General features: G+C 51.3%; 1 protein-coding gene across 5 annotated transcripts in view; it reads left to right on the forward strand.

Annotated features, from left to right (window-relative positions):
• Positions 1-10,800: 10,800 nt before the first annotated feature.
• DTX2 (deltex E3 ubiquitin ligase 2) overlaps positions 10,801-27,215 on the forward strand; it is a 39,789-nt gene continuing 23,374 nt past the window's right edge. For all 5 annotated transcript variants that reach the window (XM_074922693.1, XM_074922694.1, XM_074922695.1 and 2 more), the window contains exons 1-3: positions 10,801-10,907; positions 15,885-16,273; positions 21,618-22,203. In XM_074922693.1, coding sequence (XP_074778794.1) covers positions 15,967-16,273; positions 21,618-22,203 — 893 coding nt within the window. In that variant the 5' untranslated portion in view covers positions 10,801-10,907; positions 15,885-15,966. The remainder of the gene's footprint in view (positions 10,908-15,884; positions 16,274-21,617; positions 22,204-27,215) is intronic.

Raw genomic sequence — 27,215 nt, forward strand, 5'->3', positions numbered from 1 at the left:
GAATTAAGGCACTCAAGAGCTCTCCTGGGCAGCTCTAATCCCTGGCCACACATGTCCCCCAGGATCTCCATGCTAAGCACCCAACATGAGACCTGCCTGCCTCGGCTGGCACATTCCCGGGGGCTTTACCCAGGGGCCCCATTGTCTTCACTCTTTGTCATCCCGCGGGAAAATGCAGGGAAAGGCAGTTCTGTGGGAAGACAGAAATTTCTGGGGTCTGATAGGACAACCTCATTCCCCGGGGGGATGGAGACACAAACTCCATGGGGACAAGATGGGAAGCAAACAGGGCAGACGGAAAACAAGGAAGACATTTAATATCATAAGTTGCCATTTCCCCGTCATTTACTTCTCCCTTCAGAAATTTCTGCTGAAATGGTGAATTTCTAGCTCTTTTTCATTCGCACCCTGTCGGGGAGTGGGAAGGGGGGCTGATCCTGCATCTCCTTACACCTCTGGGAACCCAGACCAGCGTCCCAGCAGTCCCAGCAGCCGGCCTGACAGCAGCACTGGGACAGCAGCCTGCGCTGGTAGAGGAGTGCCATCGTGAGGATGCTTTCACATGCCGGCTCTAAAGCCAGGCTGTGAGTCTCAGCTAAGCCTAGCCCTAAAATTATTATAGTCTCTCCAGCATACACGAGGCACATCTCTTGAAGGAACGGCCACTGACTACTGCCGCTTGAGGCATCTACTCAGAATGGTCAGATAGTCAGAAACTTGGGAAAGGGCGTGGAAATCTGCTGTATCGGTGACCAAACACCCCCCTGGGGAAACCCCTCATCCAGCCTTTTGCTGCTCCTGGTTTTCTGATGTAGAGGCACAGGGTGGGAAGAGCTCCCAGGTGGGACTGTGTGGTGGTGCTGTGTCCACGCAGTCAAGGTCCTTCAAGACTGTAGGTTGGGTGCTCCCAAGCCTCCAGACCAAGCCTTTGACTTTGTTGCCTGCACCAGCGAGAGACAATGGTAGGCCAAGGCTTTTTGTATGCACCAGCAAGAGATGATGGTAGCACAGCACTGGAGGTGCGGATGGAGCCATTGTGGATGGGATACGGCCCCCTTACACCCCCCAGCTCTCACCACTCAGCTCCTGCTGACCAAGCCTTGGGAGGAGACCCGCCAGCAGACAGACAGCTCAGTGATGGGGGATGAAAATCTATCTACTCTCTAAGGTGGTGCTTTCAATACTCCATTCATCCCTCCTGCAGCACTGAATAATGTCGCCTTTTGTCCCGCCAGCCCTCCCCGCTCTCCGGTGGGGCAGGGCTGACAGACAGCCCCTCTGCCACCCTGCCCTGGCCAAACCCCCGCGTCATGTCCTGCTCTCTGGGACATTGTCATCACTGGCCACTTTTGTGCCGGAGCCAGCGCGTTCCTGCTCCCTGGCAGGGCAGCAGTGGGCATTAACCGCTGCAATGCTGTGCCACAGCCAACTCCAAAAAGGTAAAACCCACTTTCCTTCTCTGTCTGGTTTTTTCCACCTATTTCTCCATCCTCACCCCAACACTTGGGCTTTGGCTGCAAACTGAACCCCCTTTTCTTGCATCCGGGAGTGTGGGGATCATTTAAGAATACCTATAGATTAAAAACTGCTTTTAAGGTATAATGAACCATTGTGGCATAGTAGAAAAGCACAGCATCCCTTTTAAAGGGTTGCTGAATATGGGTTTCTGAAAGTGCCTTCAAACTAAGGTCTTTCAAGCTGTTGGGTGTCCTGTAAAAGAAACCCCAACCACAGATCTGATGGAAGAAGCAGTGTACCCCATATCAGCCCCCATCCTGCACAAGCGCTGACCACTCCGCCTGGTGCAAAACTTACAGGGTAGGAGCAGGGCTGCAACACGGGGCACAGAAAGTGCCTGCTTTCACCCCGAATAACGCACACCACAGCAGACACACTGTGCCCAACCAGCTCTTCATCCTTTGTGAAAACTCCCTTCTCCTGCCTGGACATGAGACCCCACGGGTGGGTCCTTTAGTCCCCTTTTGTCCCCCTTGGCCACGGCTGAACTGACACCCTGCTCTCTAGCTGTCATTCTTCCACTTTTCAACTATTCAAGCAACTTCATGATAAATTACAGTCTTTCAGCCACCACTGCCCCATTAGATCATTATTTGTAATTACCACACTGACCTAAAAAAAAAAAAGCATTATAAATCTACATACCTGTTTGGTATTTTCTTTCCAGTATAAAGATGGGTATACTGAATCCCAGAAATAACTATTCTCTTTTGATGTAAAGAAAAAAGCTGGCTAGTTAGTTTAAAAAGTTAAAAAATAATTGTTGAAATTAATATTCCCAGAAAAGAGGTGATGGGGATAAGGAGGAATTTTTTCTTTAGATGAGATCTTGTTTAGTAAATTTAAAAAAAAAAAAAAAAAAAAAAAAAGGAAGACAGAGAAAGCAGAGAGAAAGGATCTCATCCATCAACTGAACAGCCCATCATCTCTTTGCACCTTTGGGGCTGAGGTAGCTGCTGTCAGCTGGGTTACAGCTCTAGCACAGGACAGCAGCCCTGCATCCCATCCTGGGGCAGATCATCCTGAAAGAAGAGGAGAAAGAAAGGGAGGAGGAGGAGGTGGAAGAAGAGGAGGAAGGAGAGAGGGAGGAAGAGAGGGAAGACCTCTAAGGAGACATGGCGGGGAGGGAATGGCTCGGGTTTCAGGAAGGCAGGCAGGGACACATCCTTAAACTGGGTGCTGGCAGAGCCTGGGTTACGCCTCAGGGGAAGGGAGCAGCTATTTCAGAGGATTTGGGTTTTTCAGCTCCTTCCCACCTCCCTCCTCTGCTGTCTGAATGACCACCTGGAGAGGAAGCCAGCAATAACCATCTGGCTGGAAATATTTCTGTTGATGCCTGAGCCAGCAGCGGGACACAGCGGGAGGGGATGGTCCCAAGCCTCCTGCCCTGCTCAGGGGACTTGGGGACCGCTTGCTGGAGGTCCCGCTCCTCCTGCAAACCATGGTCTTCCCTGCCAGTTCCTGGGCAAGAAATTGCCTTCAGAGGTCACTTTTTTGCAGGATTTTTCCTGCCCAGCCATCCAAGGCAGCTCTTCTGAGGACATCAGAGAGACCTGCCACGTCCTTGCCATCTCTCCTGTGGTGAGAGATACCCGTACCCCAGGGCTGGGGCATCTCCAGCAGGTCCCTGGCAGGTGCAGCACATCATCTGGTGCTCAAAACATTGGAGGCAGCTGGGCTCTTCTTTTTCAAGGATGAAGTCAAGGAGATCTTCTCCACACTCTCAAAAATGAAGATTTGGGTTGTTGTTGTTCCCCACTCCCCCCTTTGTGGGAAACCTTTCCCATCCACCTCCATCACCTCATGTGCTACACATTCATGTTGTGTCCTTCAGCTTCTGACCGGGACATCTCTCTCTATTTTAAAAGGAAGCATGTGTTTAACCGTTTTTAACCATTACAGCCTTTTAATCTTTATTGCAAGTAAACGCCTGACAATATGAGACTCTTGGGGCTCTCAGCAGCCTTGAAGGCAACAGCAAAAGGACTCTCAAACTTACCGGGTTTCCTAGGTTTGTGAATTCTTCAGCTCCCCAGCAATTTTAGGAGTCTGGCATGCTTTTGGCTTTGAACAAGTTGATCTTATGATCAACAGGAGTCCTGTCCTCTCCTTCATGGGAGGCGACAGTTGCCTCATTGCTCTTGCTGCTGGATTGCTCATTTGCTCCTACACAAAGCCCAGACCTTTAAATGCCCTTAAACACCTGGGATTCATGTTTTAACTATGTACAAAGCAGACTCTGGCTACAACTGTCGGTAACTGCACGGTTACCCATCTGCCATTGCTTTCTTGTAAGGATTCAGTAATTAGCAATTAGGCATTTAGTTTTTATTTCCCAGTAGCAGCAAAGTTCTAATTAGCCAGCTCACAAATGCAAGTTTCAAAGGTGCCTTTTAAGTCTGTTTTGCCTAAACTTTGACAAACTCTCTGCTGTCCTGGGTAGCTGCCAGCTCCTGTGGGATGGAAATCTTCAACTTCAGCATCAATCCATATCCAGACTTTGAACACCAGGTACGTATGCCTCCCTAAAATGCAGACACAGAGGGGTAAAGTCGGCAGCCTGAAGATGCTCTCCACACTGTCCATGATTTCTCAGGCCATTCGGGCAGCATCTCAGATGTTTTCCATGTCTACATCATTACTGCATGTTCTTTGAGTGGCTTGGCAGTATCAGGCTACGGGCTTACGCTGCTCTGAGGAAGAGAAAACACAGCCAGCCTTATTCAAGGAAACAGTCACAACATAAGAAAGGCTAATTATAAAATTCCACAGGGCAGCAGGGCTGTTCTCTTGTTCACCAGGAAAAAAAGCTCTTTTTGTCCTTCATGATGGTCCTGCTGCTTAGTCACTCAGGCCATCAGTGATGCTCACAGGAGAGCAGCTTCTGAGGGGGTCAGGGCTGATCAAAGCCATGCCCACGTCCACTCAGCATTTGCCATGTGCCACGAGCAGCATCTGCCACAGCCTCCCTCAGCGATGGGGTGGATGGCATCTACCGTGTCTGTCACCAGGTCTCTTTATGGCAGCAGCTCGGTCACGAGTAGAAGCTGGGGAAAACTAGTGCCTCCCAAACCTGCACAAAACACAAAACCTCCAGAAAAAGAATAAAATAAAAAAAATAATAAAAAAAAAGGTTTCCTTTTTCAGTTACCTGGGAATGGGAAAATACAGAGAGGAGAGTTAAACTCATTTGTATGTACTACACCATTGCCAGGAAATATGTTGGTGATTTAGAAGGGCCTGGTGCAATATCAAAAAGCCATAAGCTGAAACAAAAGGCATCTTCTTGCTGGCAGGAGGAAAGGATGGGGCTGAGCTGTTCCTCGGGACATCAGTTGCTGTTGTGAGCCATTAGCCAGCTTATAATGAATGTCAGGTTTCCCCTGCTGATTGCTGAGCTAAATCACTGGGTATTTATGGTTTCCTTCCCACTGCTTCCTGCTCTTCGGGGAGCGCTGAGGATGCTGCACCTGCAGCAGGATGGAGCCTCCCCTCCTTCCATGCCTTCCTCTGCTCCTGCTGCTCCAGGGCACCGGCAGCGGATGGGACCGTGGGGTCACAGGAGAGGAGCTCTCACACCCCAACCCAGCCGTTGTCCAGCAGCCTTAGGAGAAGGGAAAGCCGTAAGCACAGAACAAGAGCATTTCTGTTCCCCTGTCCTGGCATCGAGCTCTGCCTCAGTACAGCTGGAGCTGTGGTCCTAGCACACCTCTGTGCTATTTGGTAACCCAAGTGCTAATTTTAATGTATTTTCTGGCAGCTGCTAAATGCTGAAGGAAGGGCAGGGCTGAGGAAAGGGCAGCTGCAGCCCCAGGAGAGGCTCAGCATTGCCCTCAGCTGCAGCAAGCCAGAGCTCAGGGAGAGGTACCCATCCCCTCCCCAGACAAAATCACCTTTGTTCCTCCTGGTAATCTGCTTCCTGACCAATGTGCTGCAGAAACCACCCCAGCCAGGTGAGAAAGAGCAGCCCAAGGACACAGCGCTGACAGGCAGCTCTCCGGAGAACCAGCTGATCCGCGCCGCAGGCTCCGGCCAGCATCCAGGGTGCAGCGGAGCAGCCGTAGTGCTTAGAGTGGAAGAGAGGCTGGTGTGTGAGCCAACACGGGCAGGAAGCAGGAACCACAAAACCACGGAGGAAATGCAAAGGGTAAATTTATTCTTGTTACCTTGTGACCCGGGGGAATCTCCGCAGCAGCACCCGGGCAGAGACACGCGAGTGGGGACGCAGGTACCATGGAGCTCGGTCCTTGCTAGCCAGAAGGAGGAGAAGAGAAAGAAGATCATGAACTGCTGCTTTCACCTGTATACATCAGGGATTTTCACAGATGTAGTTTTCCACTGCGCTTTGATCTTTCCCCCAGCAGTGCAGCAATCTCAAGGATGTTTGATAAGGTGCCTCTGAGTTATAACATATAACAGGCCTGTGTTATCTAAATGTAGATGTTCTGCCTGTCAAGCACACAAAGCTAAACAACAATTAGTGTGATACATGTGTTTTTCGACACCCCAGCTGCAAATCATTTGAGCGTGTTTACAATCCTCCTCACAAATCTTCCGTTGTATTCTCACAGATAAGAAATGGGAAGCTGGGTCCCCTCAGTTGGTCACAGCAAAGGCTGTAAGGGGACAAGTAGCTTTGGGGTACACTGGTAACCCCCTCCCTTTTCTGTGTTCCCTCTCATGGCATCACCTCTCTGGGGTGAAACGTCCCCCTGCACTGGGCAGCAGGATCCTACGGGACAAGTCACTTCCAATGTGTCTGCTGGGACCGGCACTTGCTGTCTCCTCTGTCCACATCTGCCACAGCCCACTGCTGCTGAAGCATTGCTGATGTTGAGATGTGACTGCTGCAGCCACAGTTTAAGCGCTTTTAAAGAAAGTCCAGAGAGCTTGAACCATGCCAAGTGTGTGACTGAGACGTGGTGACCTGCATAGGGACAGACACACTGACAAGGCAGTCGGGATGGACATCACTGCCTGCTGGTGCAGGAACCTGCAAGGGATGGAGATGCCGTGGCGGAGCCTGACACTTAGAATCATAGAATAGTCTGGGCTGGAAGGGACCTTCAAAAGTCCCAGCTGATCCACAAAACCTCCGGAGGGAGGGAGCACATATTCTGCTGCCACACAGCCGGGTGTGCACTAGGTGGCATGCATTTTCAGGAAGAAACGCTTGAGGCAGCTGGGAGAGGGCTTGGGTTTGGGCAGAGAGCGAAGCTCCACGGGTGCCAGCCCCGGGGACCTGCTCCGAGGCGGTCAAAGCAATGGGCAGAGCGGGGAAAGCCTCGGAGGGGCAGAGCAGGGAGAGCGCTGTCTGTAATTAGCACTAATGAAAAGGTGAGAGTGGCCAGAGCGGGCGAGACGAGGACACGATGCAGAGGACTTGGTGCTGGCAGTTTCTTGGCTGGATTTTGCAAAGGCAGGGATGGAGAGAGACTTTTTACCAGGGTTTGTAGTGACAGGACATGGGGCAGGGTTTTAAACTGAAAGAGGGTAGATTTAGATTAGACAAAAAGAAGAAATGTTTTACAATGAGGGTGGTGAGGCACTGGATCGGGTTGCCCAGAGAAGCTGTGGGATGCACCATCATTGCAAGTGTTCAAGGTCAGGTTGGACGGGGCTTGGAGCAACCTGATGTGGTGGAAGATGCCACTGTCCATGACCGGGGATTGGACTAGATGGTTGCAAAGTTCCCTTCCAACCCAAACCATCATGATTCTGTGATTTCCCTGGAGAAGGCAAGTGGTGGGGCACAGGGAGGTTAGCAGAGCTCACAAAGCATCTCCCACCACCAGCAGGGACCAGGAACACGTCCCCTTGAGCAGCCAAATCCCACATGTTGGAGAGCAAGGTGACCCAGTCAGAGTGGGATGGCCATAACAGATCCCATCTCTTCTTCGTCTAATTGGTCCCTGTCAGGGACCAGCAGCAGCTGCTGCAGAGGAAAATGAAATTAAATTTCACCAATTATCCTCGGCCTGCAGAGGAATTTCTTCCTAATTCTTGTCGCTTTGAGTTTGTCTGCTCAGGGAAATTAATCTGAAATCAAGTGGGCTGTGAATTCAGAGTGTCGCAACAATCCCAGCATAGCTTGGACAGACAGTTTTCTAAGTGGCCGGGCTATTCCCCAGAGCACAAGGCTAACCCTGGCAATTTAACAGACCCTCAAGCATCAGGTTTTATATACATCAGTGTGGGACCTTGAATCAAAAGTGCGTGAGATGAAGCAGCCACAGAGAAATTAATTCAACAGCCTTCCAGCCTCGCCGCAAGAAAAGAAACAGGGAGAAGACAAATATTTAGCTAGTTACCCCAGTGTGTGGATGGCTCAGACAGAGACTGATCCCATGTTGGAGGACTCGCTGCTTTGCATACTGAATTGGGGAGCTTGTAGAGAAGGTGGTTTCAGTGTGTGAGCATGGGAAATAAGAGATCCAGCTGAAAAAAACATAAGGGACTGTGTTAAATGCTGTGGATTGTTAGGGTAAAAATCATACAAAATACCATATCAAATGTTTTTGCAGACAGTGGGGACTGCATCCCTGTAAACAGTAACCAGGGTGTGTAAGGAGAGCTGGACAATGAGGTTCACCTTTCATGCTCCAAGAGCATCGAGCATCTTTGCAGCTACCCTCACATGAAATAGTTGAAAGAATTTGTGCAGAGGGCTCTGATGGGCTCAGCTTGTCAGACCCAGGATTCATGTTGTACATGGTGCCTCAGCTCTGTTAACCCCTTCCAGGGTGTTGGACCACCATGGCATACAGCTGTGGCTTGGACAGTTGAGGGAGAGGTGTGAGAAGAGGGTGGCTGAAGCCCAGCAAAGCACTTGTGTTGCTGAGATGAAATACCTTAGGCACCTACCGTGCCTCGCAGAGCCTTCCATGTCCCCTGATGCAAGATGTCCTACCAGATCAGCTCATGAATCCCTGCTCAAAAATAAAATATAATAATAAGAAGAAAATAAATCTAGTGCACTTCTAGATTCTTCCAGCAGCTCAGCCACCACCTGGCTGGTTTATCCCCATCCGTGCAGGCCTTCCCTTCTCCCAGTAACCACACCCAGTGCACTTCTGTTCTTCCACAGCCCCATAGGCACCCTGCAGCCCTTATTGTAACACCCTTTACACCCTGTAGCATCATCCAAAGCCCTTGCCCAGCTTCCCTCATCAGCCAGGGCTCCTTGCTCCTCACTTGCAGCATTTCTTCATCTTCCAGCCATGCCATGTAGCTCTGCCAGGCTCAGTATAATCTATTCTTCACTATCCTCGACTCTCCCCAAAAACTTCTCTTGTCTAGGATCAGAGGATATTTGATGCTTGTCTACCTGTGCAACCACACAAATCAGAATCGGTTCCAACATGGCTTCATAAAGCATAGCTACCTATTTTTCAGGTAGAAAGGAAAAAAAATCTTCACATAGCTCTTTGGTTCCTTATTACAGCCGCAGGAGACAGGAATTCTAAGCACCTGAGTTGTAAATGTGAAACTTATTGCTTAAATAGACACATTACAAGCAGGCTATCAATCACATTTGGCAATTATTAGTACTTTGTGAGTGTTTTGAACTCAAGTATGTGACAATCTCATCCATTCTGGAACAGAGAAATCCACGGGCATTTGCATATGAGGCTGAACTGCAGGGTGATACAGCTCCGGAGGACTCTTACTGCAGTCGCAATGGTTGTTGCTTGGCACTATACATTTTCTGTAAGCAGAAAACTGATCCTATATAAGCTCTGGTAAGATGAGTCCCCTGTATGTAACCTGGGAAGCACTTTTATAATATCCCTCTATGCCTATGGTATAAAGTAGTGCTATACAGTATCTTTGCTATAATTACTAAGTCCAAGCATAATGTACTTTATTTTTATAATTATTGAGCCCATGCATAATGTACTTTATTTTTACAAGCCTTTGGAGCACCTCACAGCACATCACAGGTGAATCAGTTGCTGCGTGTAAAGTCCAGGGAAGTTTAAAGTAATTTGATAAGGACTGGGGAATGCTTTCTGATTGTGAAATGTCTTGGTGGTGGTTTGAATTTCAGCTGCTGAAGCACCCGTCAAGGGAAAAACCCAGGTGTGGTGTGACCCCCTCTAACACAGTATTAAGAAGCAATCCACCTATCTGCAAGGTGTTCCAGAATTAATGTAATCTCTAAATATGTCCCACATGGGGTCTGATCAAGATGAAGCAGGCAGCTGGGAGGAAGCAGTGCTCTATTGTTAGAGATATCTGCTGCACACACACATTATATTTAATGATCCTCATCCCGTGCTCAAACAAGGAACATGGCAGTAATCTCCAGGGGTTTGTTTCTGATTTACAGGAATGTAAATGAAACTGAAAATAACTCTCCTCAAGGCCCCAGCTGAGCAGTCCCTGGCTGAAATGGGCTCCAGGTCGCTGTACGGTTACATGCGGAAGGGTGGCCAGGAGATAGGCGATGGAGGTCAGTGCAGCTGCTGCCCAGATTCTTTATAATAAATCCCTTCACGCTTTGTTCAGGCAGCAGAAATGTCTGTTTCACATCGTAGCCTATTGTTGCTTATGTTGTCCTCGGCCTGGTTTCCCGTACGTGCCCACCCACAAGGCTCTCCACCAGCGCGTCACCCAGGTTTATTACCCGTGCCCATTTTAACATAAAAACCTCATAAGACCGTGCCCGTTGCTCATTGCCATGGACCGTCGCTCCGCGGTGCCTTGGACCTCCCCACTTGCTGTTCACCTCACTCGGGTACTTGGGGAACCCTGTCTGCTCTGCCTTGCTCCACACAAGAGCCCCGGCGGAGGAGCGGTGCCGGGCAGGAGAAACCCAAAGCAGGAGCAGAGCAAGGAGCAGAGATGTTCCCACTTGCCGGGAGAGGTTCTCCAAATCCTGCTGCACCCAGGGCTGCGATGGGATGGGATGGGATGGGTTGGGATGGGATGGGTGCAAGGGGTGAGGTGTCCCTGAATCCCTGCTCTGCCCGTCGCCTAGTGACGATGAGGTGTGTTACCCAGCTTATCCTTATTTTTCTATAATAAACTGTATATAGTAATAATTAAGTGCACTGTTCTGTCTTTCCCTTACTGCTTATTTTCTGTATTACTTGGTTATATCCCTTAATTATTAACAGTAAAACAAGCCTACTCTTTTGACTCCAGTGTCTGAGTTGACTGGCGTCCTCGATCAGCGGAACTCACCCTCACACACACTCACTCACTCACACTCACACTCACCCTCACTCCCCTCCGCCCCGCCCTCCCCGGCGCCGGCCCCGCCCCGCCCTCCCCGCGCACGCGCAGTGTGTCTCTGGGCCGCCGCACGCGCAGTGTCTCCCGCCGCCGCGGCCGGTGAGCGGCAGCCTCGCGCCAGCCTCGCGCCAGCCGCCGCCGGGACCGGGGTGAGGGGCGCGGCGGGGCCGGGGGGAGGCGGGCGGGCGGGCGGCGCCGGCACCCCCTTCCCCTTCCCTTTCCTTCTGGCGGGGAGGGCCCGGGCCGTCCGTGAGGGGCCTCCCCTGGGGCCGTCACGGCCGTGAGCGACCGGGACCGATGCGCGGCTGCCCCGGGCCCAGCCTGTCCCTGCCCGGCCAGCTTCAGCCCGCTCGGGGCCGCGGAGCAGGCGGGGGGGAGGCCGGCCGGGAGCCGGGCCTTTCCCTGCGGGCCCGGGGCGCCGTTTCCCCCCTCGCTCGGCCTGCGGAGCCCGGGGCGGGCCCGTGCGGGCGTCCTGCTCCGGGACAGCCGGGCGGTTGAGGCTGGCGGGGTGGGGCGCGCGGGAGGCGGTTGCCGGGGCTGGGGGGGTCTGTCGGTGCCGCCGAGAGCTTCACGGGCCGGTTCGAAGGCTGTGACGGGCGTGCGGCCGGGCTGGCCCTGAGCCGCCGGCTCCCTTGCAGGACTTAGCGCTTCCCGGCCGGCCGGGAGCGAAGAGCCCCGCTGGTGCTGGCCGAAGCTGTCGGGAAGTTGCAGGAGCCCTCCGGGTCTTGCCAGGTTTGCACCCCCGCAAGTAAACTGTCTCCTTGCGAATAAATATCTGCTGCTGTGCCCAGAAGGACCCAGGAGCGAGCAGCGTGCCGGGTTTGGTGTGAGGCCTGTGTTCAGGGGTACCTGCCCTCCTCGCTGCCTCAGCTCTCCTGTTCGCTTGTGCCTGCACTAAGCCCTCGGCCTGGCACATAGGCATACGCTTTGTTCTGCTTCAGTTGTGGTCTTTATTTTCTTCTCCGAAGGGAAGCCCCTTGAAGCTTGTTTTGAATAGGAGTCCAGGGTTGGAGTGGGACGGGTTTTATATCTTCAACCCAGCCACCTTGTGCCATGAGCATCGGCAAAGGGTGGAAGAAGGCAGGACTGTGTCAAGGGCAGATCAGGCTGCGTGGCTGGAGTTATTACTGCACCCTCCTCTCTACTTGCTCTGTTCTTACTTCTGGGTTGCTGCTAGCTGTGTGCTGGGCGTTCATGTGCAGAAAGATGTGTTTAGATACAAGTTACCTGGCAAGAGCTTCAAACCCTCTTGCATCGCTGTGTTCGTAGCTTGGGTCATGCTGGGCTTGTAAGTGCAGATCAGACTGGGGCGTGGAGGAGGCTGGGGGTGCCCTGGCTGGGTGATTTGGGGTCAGGAGGGCCCATGGCACCTGTAATGCTGCTCCAGTCATGCACCCTGCGCAGGGTCACGGGTTTATTACAGCCCTGTCACCTCTCAGTGCTTTATGTGCTCTCCTAATCCCTGTGTAATCTTTTCCCAGGGGCTCTTTGTAGCCCTTCCAGTCCCATCTCTCATGTGGTATTAGTGGCGCTTAACAAATCCCTCCTGGGCACCCTCTTTTCTGAGCAACCTGCTGAAAAGTCTCTGTTTTACCAGTCTGATGATTTTTATTTTTGTAACACAGCCCAGCTCAAGGGCTCCTGAGGCTCTTTCTTTTCCAGGTACAAGCTAGCATGTCATTGAAACTTTTATCAGCGCTGGCAATTTCAGTTCAAAAACTTAAAAAGGGACTTGGCATTTTTAGAAATCATCTCAGACCTATGAATTTTAAGATCCTTCATTTAAAGTGAAAGAAAATTCTGCTTTCTGGAAGTAGAACAGGTTTGAGAAATTAAATGTGTCTTTCAAATGCTTTAATTCCCACCTGCCCCTCCCCAGCTTTCTCACCACCACATGCTGGAGTGAATCTGCTGGGAAACACAACTGAAATGCACCCAATTCTTTTCCTGTCCAAGTCCTTGTTTAAAGTAATGTGGGCAAACGTTTCAGAGGTTATGCTGGGGCATAAATATCCAACCAAACAAATTAAAGATCTGAGCCCGCGTTACAAATTGCATCCTAAGTGAAGGGCAGTTGACTAGAATATTTAAGTTTGCACTTCAAGTAGTTAGGGTTTTGTTTTCATTTGGGGTAAGCTGGCCCACAGGATTTCGAATTGGAGCCAGGACGATTTGCTGAACAAACATAGCTTTTAGGGGTTGGTATGACTTTTAGCTTTTCAAAGCTCAAGGTGGAGGGTTATAGTCCATGGGGTTGTTAGCAAAGATGTGTACCTACTCCCTCTGGGCTGCCAGTCTTCAGGACAGAGCCAGGGTGAAGGCACCCAAACTGCAGCGCTGGTAGAACAGCGTGTGTAACACGCCCCAGGCCCCAGCTGGTCGTCTCCCCGCAGCTCTGCTAGCTGCCCACCCCGAAACCTTTCTGCCTTGGTGTAACACACACCGCAGCCCAAGGGGGTAGGGTGAACACTGTGCAAGCAGCTCTGGTATTGAATTTCTCAGCTTCTAATAGTTGTGTGCTGCTGAATTCACAGAAAAGGTAAAGGAACTGCAACTTAAGGCCTTTTTCTTTCTCTTGTTTGCCTTAACTCAGGGACTTGTGTAATTTGGGCTTACTGAAATTCTCCCGCATTCCTCACTTCCCAATCTGTGCAAACAGCTGCTGGCTCAAGCAGTGTTCAGCAGTGAGAACTGGCAGGAGGCTGAAATACGCCCCTCGCTCCTCCTTTGGACCAGCAGTCTCAGCACAGGAAATATTTTTCCATTCTGATGGGGAAGTGAATGTCCGAGCACGCGACGCTCGCGTGCAGCCACTCCGGGTACCCTTGCGTGTGGTCCAGGATTCAAAGCATCGCTGCCGTCCGAGGGGGTGAGCAACAGGCTTTTGTCACCTGGCTGTTCTCCACCAGTGTCCCAGCGTGTGCAGGGTGGTATGTGAAGGAGGCTGTTTTTCTGCTGGGATGCCCTCTTTTTTCCATTTCCTGCTGCTGCGTTTCAAAAAGGAAGGAAAACGAATCGCCGACTCTCTCCAAACAGCCTCCCTCTGTGCTCCTGCTCTGCTTTTGACTGTAGGATGCGCAGATGATTATTTGGTAACAACTCGGGGGGTGGGGGAAAGGTGTTGGTTCTCTGTTTGGGGTTCAGAGCACCTAATGCAGGTGGATAGGACAGAAAAGCCTGCAGCTCTGCTTTGATTTGCGCTGGTCTGAGCTGAGCATGGACGTGCTGGTGGTCCCTGACGAGGAGATGTGTTGGTGTGAAACCGGCCATAAAAAGAACTGGCAGAGGCAGGTGTCAGGTTTGATACCTCAAGTTTTAGTTTGCTGGTTTGAGCAGTAAAATAACTGTCCTTGATGCATTAGGGGAGAGTGGATTAGATGGAAGAGGTCAGTTGCAGCCACTGGGGTCTTCTCTTGGTGATCTGGAGCAGTTTATCACCACCACCAGTTTTGCTGGGGGTGTTCTGTAAAAATCCCATAGCAGCTCATAAACTAATTTACAATAAATTCCTGGAGAAAGTGTTGCTTTCCTCTTATAAATGCAGACATGTGGGCGTGTCTGTTCTTTGCTCGCTCTTTTTCTATTTCTTTTTTAAGCCAGCAAGCCACACGAGCGTTATGGATGGGACACTCCACGGAGCGTGGGATCTTCCCCCATCTGGCAGGGATGTCATTCTCTGTGCAGATGGCATCCTCCAGTGGAAGCCACCCACTGCTTCTCTGCCTCTTGGGAGACCTGAACTTTTCCATTTGACAGGAAGGAAGCTCAGAGCTCCCTGCTGACTGCTGGGAGTTAAGCGAGCAATCAGTGATGTGAGACCTTAGGAGGGAGAAGGCGATTTTATTTTGAAACAAAATTAATTTCACTCATTCACAGTCATACCCACTTGCTCACCAGCACCAACATGGGCATCTCCAAGTGGTTGTCCAGCATTGGGGCACCAAGATGTGTGTCCAGATGGTCTGGACAGAATCCCTTGCAAGGACACAGCAAACAAGGAATGCCAAATATCAGACCTCTGGTGTCTCTTGGACAGCTTGGCATGGGATGGCTTTGGGTCTGCTTTTTTTCATCCCATGGAGGCTAAGAGTGATGGGGATCTTTTGTCTCTGTAAGTTGCTAGGATTTACTCACTGCCCTTTGTGTTTTTATTTGGGTGTCTTTAGGCTTCTACCGCATTCTCTGTTCTTCCCTAAATAATGTCTTAACGGCTTGAGTCGCTGGCAGATTGTCCCTAGTTTCAAGATGTTCCTTGTTTTCTGACCCAACAAGCTGCAGCTAGGTGTACTGCTATCTTGAGGATTTGCTAAATCACTGCCCTCAGCACAGGCTATTTATTACTCCCTGTTTTCCTCCTGGTACTTTTGTATTCCTTTCCATCCATTCTTTGCTTGGATCACACACAATGTATGTATTACGGTGATTTGCAGGTTGTGCATAAAGAATTGTCTTCTGGCTTGTGTGCATGTATAACGCTGCACAGGAGGAGTCAAGGGACTGATCCTGGATCGAAACTGAGTGGTCAGAAGCCTGAATGGAGCTGACGTTACCCTGAAGCTCAGATCAGTGGGAAGAGTTTGGGAACCACTTGTGTAACTGAGTCATTCATGTGCACGAGAGCTTGGGGAGCTCCTGCTCACAAGCTGGCAGCTCATTTCAGAGTGGTGAGAGTGTAACGCTGCCAGGATGGGTGCTGAGCGTGGGTGGGGAGGGCTGCGGAGTGGCCACTTACCCTGGCATGCTCTGTGCTGGTGAGCATCTGAACTCAGGTCAGGGCTTATGGGTCTACCTAATGTGGATCAGCAGGAGGTCTGCAGTGGCTCTGGTGGTGTCTGGTGCTGCAAACCATAGGAAGCAGAGTCTTGCCTCAAAGTTTTTGCTCTAAATTAGCAAGAAAAATTGCTAGCATTGGCAAGGAGTGGGTGGTGATACCTTGTTTGCCCTTGACCAGAGGGCTTTGAGGCCAGTCCATTTCTCTGTAGTCTCCTAAATGCATAGTGAGCATATTCTGCAAAAGGCTGAGCTTGTTTCCAGTTCTTAAATGGCTTGTGTGGTACGGATGCAGGGTGGAGTGGATTTGGGGCATCATTTTCAGCTCCATGTGCTCTCTTTGTTTCCTGCTGCAGGTCCCCCAGAAGAAGATGGTGTAAGACCAGCTAGCACAGCTGCCGCTTCCAGTTGCGGTGTGCCCAGACCTCAGGGAGGAACATGGCAGCAGCTCAGGGAGCAGGAGGCAGTTCAGCCGGGCCATCCGGACTCCCCGGTCCTGCCCCGGGGCACAGCAGCAACTCCACGGCAGTGGCGGTGTGGGAATGGCAGGATGAATTTGGCAGGTGGAGGCCATACCAAGGGAACGTCTGCAGCTACATTGAACAGGTTTTTCAGGCCTCTCAGCAGAAGGGCCGGCGTTCAGGGTCAGGGCATGTCAGCAGCATCCCTCTGGGACGTGCAGATCCTGTCTTGGCCCCTTACGTCATCGACATCCCAAGCTTGACACAGTTCCGGCAGGATACAGGTAAGGGAGCTTCCCTGCCCGTGCTGGGTTTTGATGAGGCTGCTTGTGTGCTGGGAGAGAAGTGGGGCCTTGTCCTGTGCTGGAGAGCTCCACAAAACTCTGCTGTCTGCTGCTGGGCAGCTCTTTGAGGGTGGCAGGTCTGCTTCTCTCCTGATGCCGTTTGCTGCCCAGCATATTAGCACGTGAGAAAATCAGCGTTGGCTGGCGTGAATCTGCGGGGCTGGGTGCAGGCAGGTGGCAGTGATCTCTTAGGGAACCTCATCACGGGACCTCTGGATGTCAGAGCTTGTGAGCCAGAACCCTCAGAGCTGAAAACTTTCTTCCTGCCCCAACTCCCATCCATTCAAGACCACTTGCATAAAAAGGCCTTTTTACAATTCAAACCCTCCCGTTTGAATCCCTTGTTCCCTCTGCAACTGGAGTGCCAGCTGCTTTACCTTGGCACGCCGCCCTGCACAAGCTGCTTTGCGAAAGCCTGCAGCCCCCGCAGAACGCCGTAATGCTGCAGCAGAATATTCCTCGCACTCCTGCTATACGAGGCTGGCTTGCTTCCTCCCAGAGAGGCAGGGCGGGCTGGGCTTAATAGCAGGATTGAGACCCAATTTTTCATTCTCATCTCATTTCTCTCGGGGTCACTGAGGCTAGCAGCTTGGAATTTGCTGAGATGACTCCTACCCTCTTCTGTTCCAGGTGTGCTGAGCAGCTGTAGCTTAGAGGGTAGGGGTGGAATGCATGCTCTTCATCTCTGGAAAATCCAGGGAGATCCCAGATTACACACCCCAAATGAATGGCTGCTTTGGAAAATTCTCCATGCATCAGTTTCCTCTTTGCCAACATCTCTCCCATCATCCAAGGACAAGTCACCCTAAGCTTTAGAGATGGGCAGTGTGCTGATTTCTTGCCAACTGAAGCAATAAGTGAACAATATCTTGTATCAACTGCACAACTGGGCAGTTTCTACCGGAAAGGGAAGTGGTTGGACCAAATGCATGTGGTTATCACAGAATCACAGAATCGTCTAGGTTGGAAGAGACTTTGAAGATCATCTAGTCCAACCATTAACCCAACATTAACAGTTCCCAACTCCACCAGATCCCTCAGTACTAAGTCAGCCTGACTCTTAAACCCCTCCAGGGATGGGGACTCCCCCTCTGCCCTGGGAAGTCCATTCCAATGCCCAACAACCCGTTCTGTAAAGAAATGCTTCCCTAATACCCAGTCTAAACCTTCCCTGGTGCAGCTTGAGGCCATTCCCTCTTGTCCTGTCGCTTATTACTTGGCTCAAGAGACTCATCCCCGCCTCTCTGTACCCTCCTTTCAGGGAGTTGTAGAGGGACATGAGGTCTCCCCCCAGTTCCCCCAGCTGCTCCCCAGCAGACCTGTGCTCCAGACCCTGCCCCAGCTCCGTTGCCCTTCTCTGGACACGCTCGAGTCATTCAATGGCCTTTTTGGGGTGAGGGGCCTAAAACTGAGCCCACCCATCAAGGTGCAGCCTCACCAGTGCCAGGTACAGGGGTAAGATCCCTTCCCTGTCCCTGCTGGCCACACTATTTCTGATGCAAGCCAGAATGGCATTGGCCTTCTTGGCCACCTGCGCACACTGTTGACTCATGTTCAGCTGGCTATCAATCAACATCTATCAATCATCACAGCTGCATCTCTGTTCTTATTCTCACTTGGTGACCTTAGGATTAGTTTTTGTAGTGGTGTCCTGGGTGAGGAGCTCTCTTAGCTGGATGCCTTGGCACGTCTGCTCAGCATGACCTGTTTGAGCACCTGGAAGCTCTGCTGAGACTGTGGCTTCGAGCAGTACATCGTGGGCCACCAGAGATGGCACAGGTGGCTGCTGCTTGTTTTCTTCATGCCTGACTTGTGAAGGAGCTTTCCAGCCTCTTGCCCTTGCAGCCAGTGCTCCAGCACATGGGCAGCAGTCCTGGGCTGTCCCCTGTTGGGAAATGGCCCAGTTTGATGCTGGCGAGCATAGTGCCTGTGGGAGGGTGAAAGATGTGTCCCAGGGTAAATGGAACATTTTTATCCACAGGTGGAGCTGTCTCTCTGGAAAGGTCTTGTGCCTCTTTAGACCCTAGTGAATGTTGTCCATCGCAGGATGGTTTGGAATTGGTCATCTTTGGGGACAGCCCAGTACAATTTTGGAAATTATGTTGGCTGGTGTGATATCCTTTCCTTGGATGAGTTCTGTGGTTGAGTTGTTAATAACAAGAAGGCTGATTCCACTTCATGGCTCTCCTGCAGTGTTTCACACTGATTTGGAGGGATGGTGATCAGGGTGGCCAGGTTTGTGAGCCACAAGTATGTGTGTGCTCTGCAATGTGACTGTTGGAATCACTCTCATATCCCCTTTCAGTAGCCTAGTTCTAAGCAAAGATTTTTCTATCTGCAGGGCTCTGCCTTAAACATGAACCTTTCTGAGCAAGCAGCCAGCTGACCTTTGTCATGTGCTGGAGAAAAGAATCTCTACAGGAAATATCCTCATGAAAAATCCTTAAACAGAGCAAAAAATAGGCTGTTGTATTCTGCTCATTAGCTATTAGACAGACAAATAGGCTCTTCAAAGGAAGCCAGGGAGAATAACAGGAAGCCAGTGTTAACAGGACCAGCATCCTCACCAACGGGGAGTGACAGCTGTGCAGGGGGATCTTGTGGGCAGGATTAGCCATGGGCTTCAGCTGCTGGTCGAGGCAGATTAGCTGGGAGTGAATGCAGGGGAGCAGCAGGAGTTGTCCTCTCACCACAGCTGTTTGCCCACCCTGGAGAGAAATGCCAGTTTTCCTGCCAGCTTGGGGGAAGGGGGAACGTTTTCCAAGTGCATGGCTTTGGTCTTGCTATTGACTCCAAAAAGCTCTTCTCCCTGCTGCTGTTTGGGGGTTGCTTGTAAACTCCTCAAGTCCGCTCTGTGCTGCTTTTAGCTTCTGAGCTGCCAGTGGAGCAGGGGCAGGCTTGCTAACATCCCCTGAGATGTGTCCCGCTGGGCTTTGACACCTTGCTTTACGTGTGGCAGTCCCCCTTCTCCTGGGAGCCGTTCCCTGCACTCATTTCTAAAGGTAGTGCATTTCTCACCATCTCACTTCCAGTCTTCCTGCTGCTCAGGGGGTCATCCCTGCTGCTGCCCACCTGTTGAGGCTGTAGGCTTGTGTTTCTAAAACTTGGCAGGATTTGCTTGCTGGATCGGAGCAGTCGTTGCTACAGTTTGATTTTGGCGGTTTCATCTGCTTTCCTGTGGAAGATGTTGATTCCTGGCTGGGGGAGGTCGCCTTGGTTCTGCTGACACCTTCTGCTCAGACTTCTGCCAGGCAAAGGCCTTGTCCCACAGCTATCCCTGGGCTTCATGGTCGAGCTGTTGGGGCTCAACCCCAGCTCTTATGGGGGAGGTTGCTGTGTTTCACTGCCTGCTAGTAGCTTTTTAGGTGTGCCGATGAGATGTTGTCTGTTGGATGGTGTCACTGGGCAGCCCTGCTCTGCAGTAAGCAGGATGCTTGGGGTGCCCTGGCTGCTGAAGCAGCAGGTTGGGAGTAAGTGCTGGACCTTTTCTGGCTGCTCATCCCTTGCATGGGTTGAGACAAGCCATTCCAGCCTCCAGTGCCTTCAGCTCCTCAGCAGAAACAGGAGTCCTGTTGTTCCTTGGTTTGGCACATTCTGCCTTTGAGAGCACCTCAGCCTTTATGTCAGCTCTGGAGCTCAGATCTGTCCTTCCTGATTTAGCTTCTGCAATGACACAAGGGACATACCTGCACCCCAGCACAGGGTCTCATTATGGTCCGACCACCAAAGCACTGTGCAGAAACCACCAGCACAATTTACAAAGAAGCCTGGGATTGTGATAGCAGCAGAGATGTGACTTTCATGCTGACGAACAGAATTTTTAGCAGTGAAGAGGTGGCTAATGCCCTTATGGTTTGAGTCAAGTCCTAGTAGTTTCTGCAGTACCCCAAGAGCATGGGGTGCATGTAACAGCAGTGTGAGGCAGAGATACTCAAGCCAGCATTCAGCCAGGCAGAGCCTGATCACAGGTACCAGTCGGGCTCTGATAGTGTGGAGTCCCATGTGGGCTGTCCTCCCTCTTCCTCGGGCTGTGCTGCTTGGGTAAAGCTTGCTTGGATTTCCTGCCCCCCACGGAGCCACCAGCAACGTCCTGAGGCAGTTCTCCCCAGGCTTGAGGTGCAGACACTGTTTTTACCTGTGGTCCTGGAGCTTAGGATCATAACTCTCATTACCTCTTTGGAGGCTTTATTTTGGTTTTTTCCTCTCAGTGATGCTGTTCTCTGAACATTTCCTGTGTTCAACTCGCTGCACCCCTCTTCACCCCCACCTGCCTGCATCCCCAGACTCGCTTGCCCTGCAGTGTTTCCCGCTCTTCATCCTCGGTGCAGGGTGCTGCTGAGGATTTTCCAAGCAGTGGTTTTGACCCTGCTGCAGGAACGCATTTTTGCAGAGATTGCAGAGCTGCTGTCCTGTTGGGTGGCTTACCTCCTTCATTAGGATTTTTCTTTTTTAAAGAAAGGAATAAAGTAACCAGGAGTGAAGTCACTCTGAAGAGCCAAGCTTCCAGCAGGTTTCATGCTCCTGCTGTCACTGTCGAGTGGCCTCAGGAGTGTCTGTTTTCATTTCTTTTCCTTTGTCTGAACAGCTGCTCTCTCCAGTTCCCAAATTACGTTGTTCTTTTCTCCTCTAGTCTTGCTATATCTCCCAGCAGTCGGGAGCCTGGGGAAGCTGGCCCTGTCTGTCCCCTCTCCAAAGTCCTTGCCCTTGTGGGATTTCACCCACTCCCTTAAGAGCAAAATTGCCCAGACCCTTATGTAGCAAAGTAGGCGTTTAGCCCCTTAAGCGCTCCTGCAAAGCACTTCCTGATGGTGTCGTGTGTCTCTATAGTTACTCTGTTGTCAAGGCTGTGGGAGTTGTTTTTTTTTTTTAACCAGATCTGTGCCTCAGCTTGATTATTTTACTTTTTTTTTTTAACGTCAGGGAGGTATATGTGATTGCTGTGCCTTTGCCTTTGTGCTCGGGTGTGTCTGTCTCTGCATCCTCTCTCTTTCCCTCCTTTCCCACCCTTCCTCCCAGCAGCTTTTGAACCTGTTGCCAGCCCACAATCAGATTTGGCAAAGGGACGGGGATCTCGGGGGTATTGCATTTCTCTAAGCTTCATGAGCAAACCCAGCCCTGTTGGGAGGAGAAAGTCTGTTAGTACCCCTGTTGAGGAAGAGGCGAGGAAGGCACCCTGATGGGGAAGCCACAGATCTGTGCAGAAACGAGTCCCTGAAGACAACATCCCTTTTAATTCTCTGTTCACAAAATGATTTTATGTATTTCCCCCCCTCTCCCCACACAGGGACGATGCGGGCCGTCCGCAGGCACCTCTTCCCTGGGGACTCTGCTGCCGGGCAGGGCATCGTCTGGGAGTGGCAGAACGACGAAGGCGGGTGGTCCCCCTACGAGATGAACGTCTGCGTGTTCCTGGAGCAAGCCCATGCCACAAACCACCAGCGAGTAGATCTCGGACCCTTGGGCTACAACTACGAAGTTGACTTTGTGGCTCAAGTCCAGACCAACAAGACCACGAGGTTCCGCCGCAGCGTTCAGAGGCGCCTGGGCGCCCCGTACCCGGTGACTGCCTCCCCGGCACCCCTCCACACGGGGGTGGCTTGTTCTTGTCAGCAGTGCTGGCTAAACAGTGGGACTGGTCCCATCACCACACGCTACCGCCACTCCATGATAAACTTTCCCAACTCCTCCACTACTCATCAGGTTTCCGGTAGGACAGCGTCAGTAAGTTCTTCCAGCGTTGGCTTCGTGCCCTATAACAAACCAGCTTTGTCTGGAGCAAGGTCAACACCGAGACTCAATGCACAGAGCACCTGGGCTTTGCCTCAAGCTGGGGGCCCCAGCACAGGACTGTCTGCATCTAACGGAGTCAGGTACAGACCCTAATTCACCTTTAAATACTGCGCACATGTCTGAGAGACCTGCTGTGCTCAGTTCTTTTTTTTATCTAGGAGCCTCTCTGACCTGGAGGACTTTACAAGGGTCTTCTTCCTAGAAGGTCAGAGAGGTTTGTGCCTTTGTGTCCAGTACAGTGGATGAGAAGGCCTCTCCTCTGCTTTCCCTTTATTTTCTCCCTCATGAAATAGTCCCTATCTATTCATCTCCCTGAACCACTGGAGAAAGCAGTCAGGTTGAGATTCTGCAAGTTGGGAGACAATTAATAGTGACTAGTGGTATTTCAGGTTACACTTAAAAACAACTTTGAGGAGGACTGAGTGAATGAAAAGAGGACTTGTGAACACTATTTAATTCAAAATATGTGGTAAACTTGGAGAGGAAAACTGCTCTGTGTTCAAAGGTCTTTCCCTTCAAGGAGAGAGCACAAGATTCACTGCATGTGGCTGAGACCTTGTGAATTCTCTTGACAAAATTAGGAAGCCCATGTTGGATGTTTTTTAAGGTGAAAAAGAAGGGAAAAAACCACCGTAAGATACAGATTTGATCAAGGATTTTTTTAAAAATCCATTGTGAAGATGTTTAGAAAGCCAAATCAGTAATTCACTTTCCCCTTCCTTTGATACCTTGAACCATATTGATCCCTCTCTATCTGAAGTCAGTGGGGTGACACTAGCAATTTGAGTGGTCCAGGCTATTCATCAGGCTAAATACTGATGCAGAGCAGAGGTACCACTTAGATAATCACCAGAGAAGTTCATTTTGCGTGTGTTGAGGTGCTGTGGGGCTTTGCTGTTGCAATGTTGGAGGACTGGAGGCACAGGCAGGACTGATTTAAAGTCCAGCTAGGTCTCACCTTGGTTTTGCCATGTCCTTTCCCTCATCTTCCTTCAGCGACCCTCTCCTGGCTGGGTGCTCAGGGTGGGCTCTGGCTCTCTGGAGAGCTTGTATGGTTGCCCCCCCCACACCCCTCCGTGCTGGCTGCACATCCATTTTCAGAGTGGCTGTTCTCTGACAGTGCTGAAGCTGGTGTGCATCTTGTAGCACAGGATTTCAGCCCCCGTTGGTGAGTGGCTGAAGCTGAAGGAAGGCTGTGTTCACACCTTAGTGGTGTGGGAGGAAGGGCTTTGTTTCTCTTCAGGCCTTTCAGCTGTTGCCAGCTAAATGAAAAATCTGAATCTTGTGATCTGACAGTTCATCTTCTCTCCACGGTGTGAGCTGGTGGACCAAGCCACAGTTGGTTATCCCCTCCAGGGCCTGAGTGGGGCTGCAGCACTGGTCTCCAGTGGGGATTTTGGGGCTAGGGGAGATCAGTGTCACCCTTGCAAAGTGGGTCACGTAAACTCTGTGTTCTTGTAGGATGGTCTCTGTGAAGCCTGGACACCCAAGCCAAGCCAGATCTCCACTAATCGGCTTTCAGAGCCTTAAGTCTTTCTGAGCGCAAGCCTTTGCTAGCAGAGGTCTTCGTGGCCTGTCTGTGATAATACTTGCACCGAGTATCTGCCAGCATTAAACTAAGGACCAAGCAAAGGCTGTCGGACTGCTCCCTCTGTTTGTAAATGGCTGGAAGTGTACAGAGCATTTCACTATAAATAATCCAGGTGCTGAACCACTGTGTGAGCACCTGAGAGACTAACGGGGAACTTGCCAGGGCTGATTTACCTGTCCAAGATAACCCCGAGTAAATACAGAGATGAGAGATCTAGAAGGGTGTTGAAAGCACATTTTGCTAATTACATGAGGCACAGGGGTTTGAGGTTTATTTTGAATCTCATTTGTATTTTAAGCAAGGTGGTGAATCTTGAGATATTTTCCTTAGTGTCATATCAGGACTTTCCCTCTTTGGGGTCATCTGAGTGAAATGACTTCCTGTACCCTGTTCTTCTTTCTCACGGTCTTTTTCTGGTGCTTTCTTTGGACCTGGTGATTTTTTTGTGGCATCTTAAGCATCTGCAATATTTCCGTGTGCCAGTCACCTCTGAGTAGGGCTGAAAATCAGACCTTCAGGATGCCCCAGTAAGGCTCTTGCTGTCTCCTGAGGAAGCTGCCAAATTCCTCCTCTCGCAGGAGCCACTGATCAGTGCGTGATGCTGCTGGGCTGCTTGGAGCTCCCATCGTTCCCCAGGGCCTCAGTGCGATTTGCAAAGTGATTCTCGGGGTGAGAAGATTAAAAACGAAGAGCCAAATGCTGCAGCAGTTGCCCTGCAAGCCTGTCTGGAGCCCATCGGGGTCTGGGTATGTTGTAGGCTACTGATGGGGGGACAGGCTGCCATGAAAGCAGGGAAGATCAGAGAGGGGTGGCATGGGCTCCTTACCATGAACTGAGCCCATGGCCCAGGCGATGCTGTCTGGGAAGAAAGGGACAGCCAGGAGGAGACCTGAAGGTGCCCAGCGAGTGTGGCTGGGGAGGGCATTGCTGTGGCAGCCTGCTGGGCTGGGTCCTGGGAGCTGCCAGCGCGGTGGGCAGTGCTCGGTGGCCAGTTAAACCCTCTGCCAGGCAAATGCTGGCAGACCTTGGGCAGGGTTAATGCAACAGCCCTTTGGGGCTGGCATATGCCCCCACACTCCTTGCTTGGCTGCTCCACCTCGGTCCCTTCTCAAGCACTGCTGAAAGTGGATTTTGTGGCAGGAGCATCTGATCCCCTCCACGACAGCCAGCCTGGGGACTGCAGCAGAAGGCAGAGCCCTCCCAGAGTGCTGGGGTGGCTGCTGTGCTGATGGTGACATTGACCATGGCCAGGCAATGCCGTTGGATGGCCGAGGTCTGACTGTTGTAAACTGGCAGCTCAGCTGTTCGTGGTGTGCAAGGGGTGAGGTGACTGGTATCTTGGCAATAACCCCTGGCCAAGCCAGCCTTTCTGGGGGGTGCAGAGGGATTGTATGGTTAAATCTTTGCCACGCAGGGAAGGAGGCAGCTCTTCAGACACTTGGGAGGGAGCGTGCAAGTGCTGGCAGATTTGTGCAACGGGCAGCCTCTGTGCAAACCCTGCACCCCCAGCTGTGAGCCTTGCTGCCCGTGCTCCTGGCTGCTGTCTCTCTGTCCCCGCTGAGGTGGGAGCTGGTCCTCAGCGTGGGTGTACTGCCAAGGCTTGTCATGGCAAGTGTGACATGAACCCTTGGCAGAACCCAAGCCTGGGCCAGGTATGCTGCTGGGCACTTGCGTGGCTACAGGGCTTGCCAGGGAGGTGGTTTTGCAGGCAGGATGTTAGGAGCTGTCTTTATCTCCACAGCTCCCTTTCTCTTCATTAACATCAGCGTTTGCCACTAGACGTATCTGTGGAAGCTGCTGTTTTCCATACAGCCCTGCAGGAGCTTGGATGGATTGCAGATCCAGCCTGTGGCTGTGTGCTGAGCCCGGAGGGAGGCAGCAGCTGGGGGCTCATCTAAATGGACCCCAGAGAAGGGCAGAACAAAGATCTTCGTTGGTGGCTCTTCGTGGATGATGGATGATGTCTGGATCTCCCGTCCTTTGGGATTAGTTTTGCCAGGGGCACTCTTCTTCCTCCCTGCCAGACAGACAAATGCACGCAGGGGGGCAATCTTTGTCTTCCAGTGTAGTGCCATATGTGAAAGGGACTTTTTCAGTGCCAGCTGACAGCTCGAGATGGCTTTTCCCCTGTCACCCCTGTGCTGGGTTTGAGTCGGAAATGCCACTGAGTGGGTGTAATTGCTCCTGACTGGGGTTACAGTCTCAGGCTTGTGAAACCCATGTTCCAGCAGAAAATACTTTAATTTCTGTGAATTAGGGGAAACCTGAGTAGCAAACTCTTAACAATGTGTTTCATTTAATTCCAAAGCCCAGAACATTCCTGGGTTATTTTATCCCCTAGGTTCCCCGTCTTCCCTCCTGAGCTGGACTTGGCTGGTGTGGTGGTTAGTTCCCCTTACCTCACAGTCGCCGCCTGGTCTCCTCCTGCATCACCAAATAGTGCAGCCTTTGTGGTGGTGAAGATGAAGTGCTAATTATCCTGCACTAATTATCCTGTCAAGTGTTTCTGTCTCTGTCCATCGGGCAGCATTGCTCATTCCTCTTAGCTGTAATGTGCAACTCCTGCGCTGACCCATGCTCAGAGAGCTAAGGGAAAGGAGCAGTGGGCCACAGTGTCTCCTCTGGTGTCTAATAAAGGTTGTGTTTTGGCTCCAAAGCAGCTCTGGCGGATTACTTGTGCTTATCTTCACAAAGCTTGCAGGGATGACCCAGCTCCTGCCTTTTGGAGCTGAGCTGCAACTGGCAGAAGGGCTCAAAAGCTATTAGGGAGAGACTGAAAGATGGTGCAGTTCTGTACACACAGTTTCTTTAAGGAAACGCAGCTCAAAATGGCAGCACTGAAGCAAACATCTCTTCTGCAGGGCTGAGAAAGTGGTGTAGTTCATCCTGGAAAGCTGCCTAACTCCATGTGTGGTTGTGACAGTTACTTCTAATAGGCAGGCAGGAATAGCCCCCAGTATGGGCTGTTAGTAGCACAGGCATGCCTGGGCTATTGTGGCATTGATGGTGATTAAATGTATTTCCTCTTTGCTGTGGAGCTGGAGGGTGGATGCCAGTGTGAGAGGGTGGAGCTCAGGCACTTCAAAATGCAGGTTTAATTTCCCCTTGCTTTCAAGAGGGTCAAAGTCACTGGAAAACCCAAAGAGGAATGCCAAGGCTTAAATAGATGCTAATATCCTTGGCTCTGCTGCTAATGTATTAAATATATGTGGGCAAGTTATTTTGCTTCTTGGTGCATTAGTTTCCTCCTGTGTATGAAACACAGTTAATGAATCTGGCCTCTCTCACAGACGGCACTGAAAGCTGCAGATGGAGAGTGCCACGGCAAGGGTCGTGTCCTTATATCGGCGCTGTTAACTGATCTGGGAAGCGGGGGTCAGCTCCCCAGGCTCCCAGCCACCTCCTGGCATGATCCTTCCCACCCCTCGCGGGAAAGCCTCCATCCCTGGGGCAAGAGCTAACCTGTTCCCCTCACTGTACTGGCTAATTACAGAGCAGGGT

This window comes from Athene noctua, chromosome 19 (assembly GCF_965140245.1).
Source record: "Athene noctua chromosome 19, bAthNoc1.hap1.1, whole genome shotgun sequence".
NCBI lineage: Eukaryota > Metazoa > Chordata > Aves > Strigiformes > Strigidae > Athene > Athene noctua.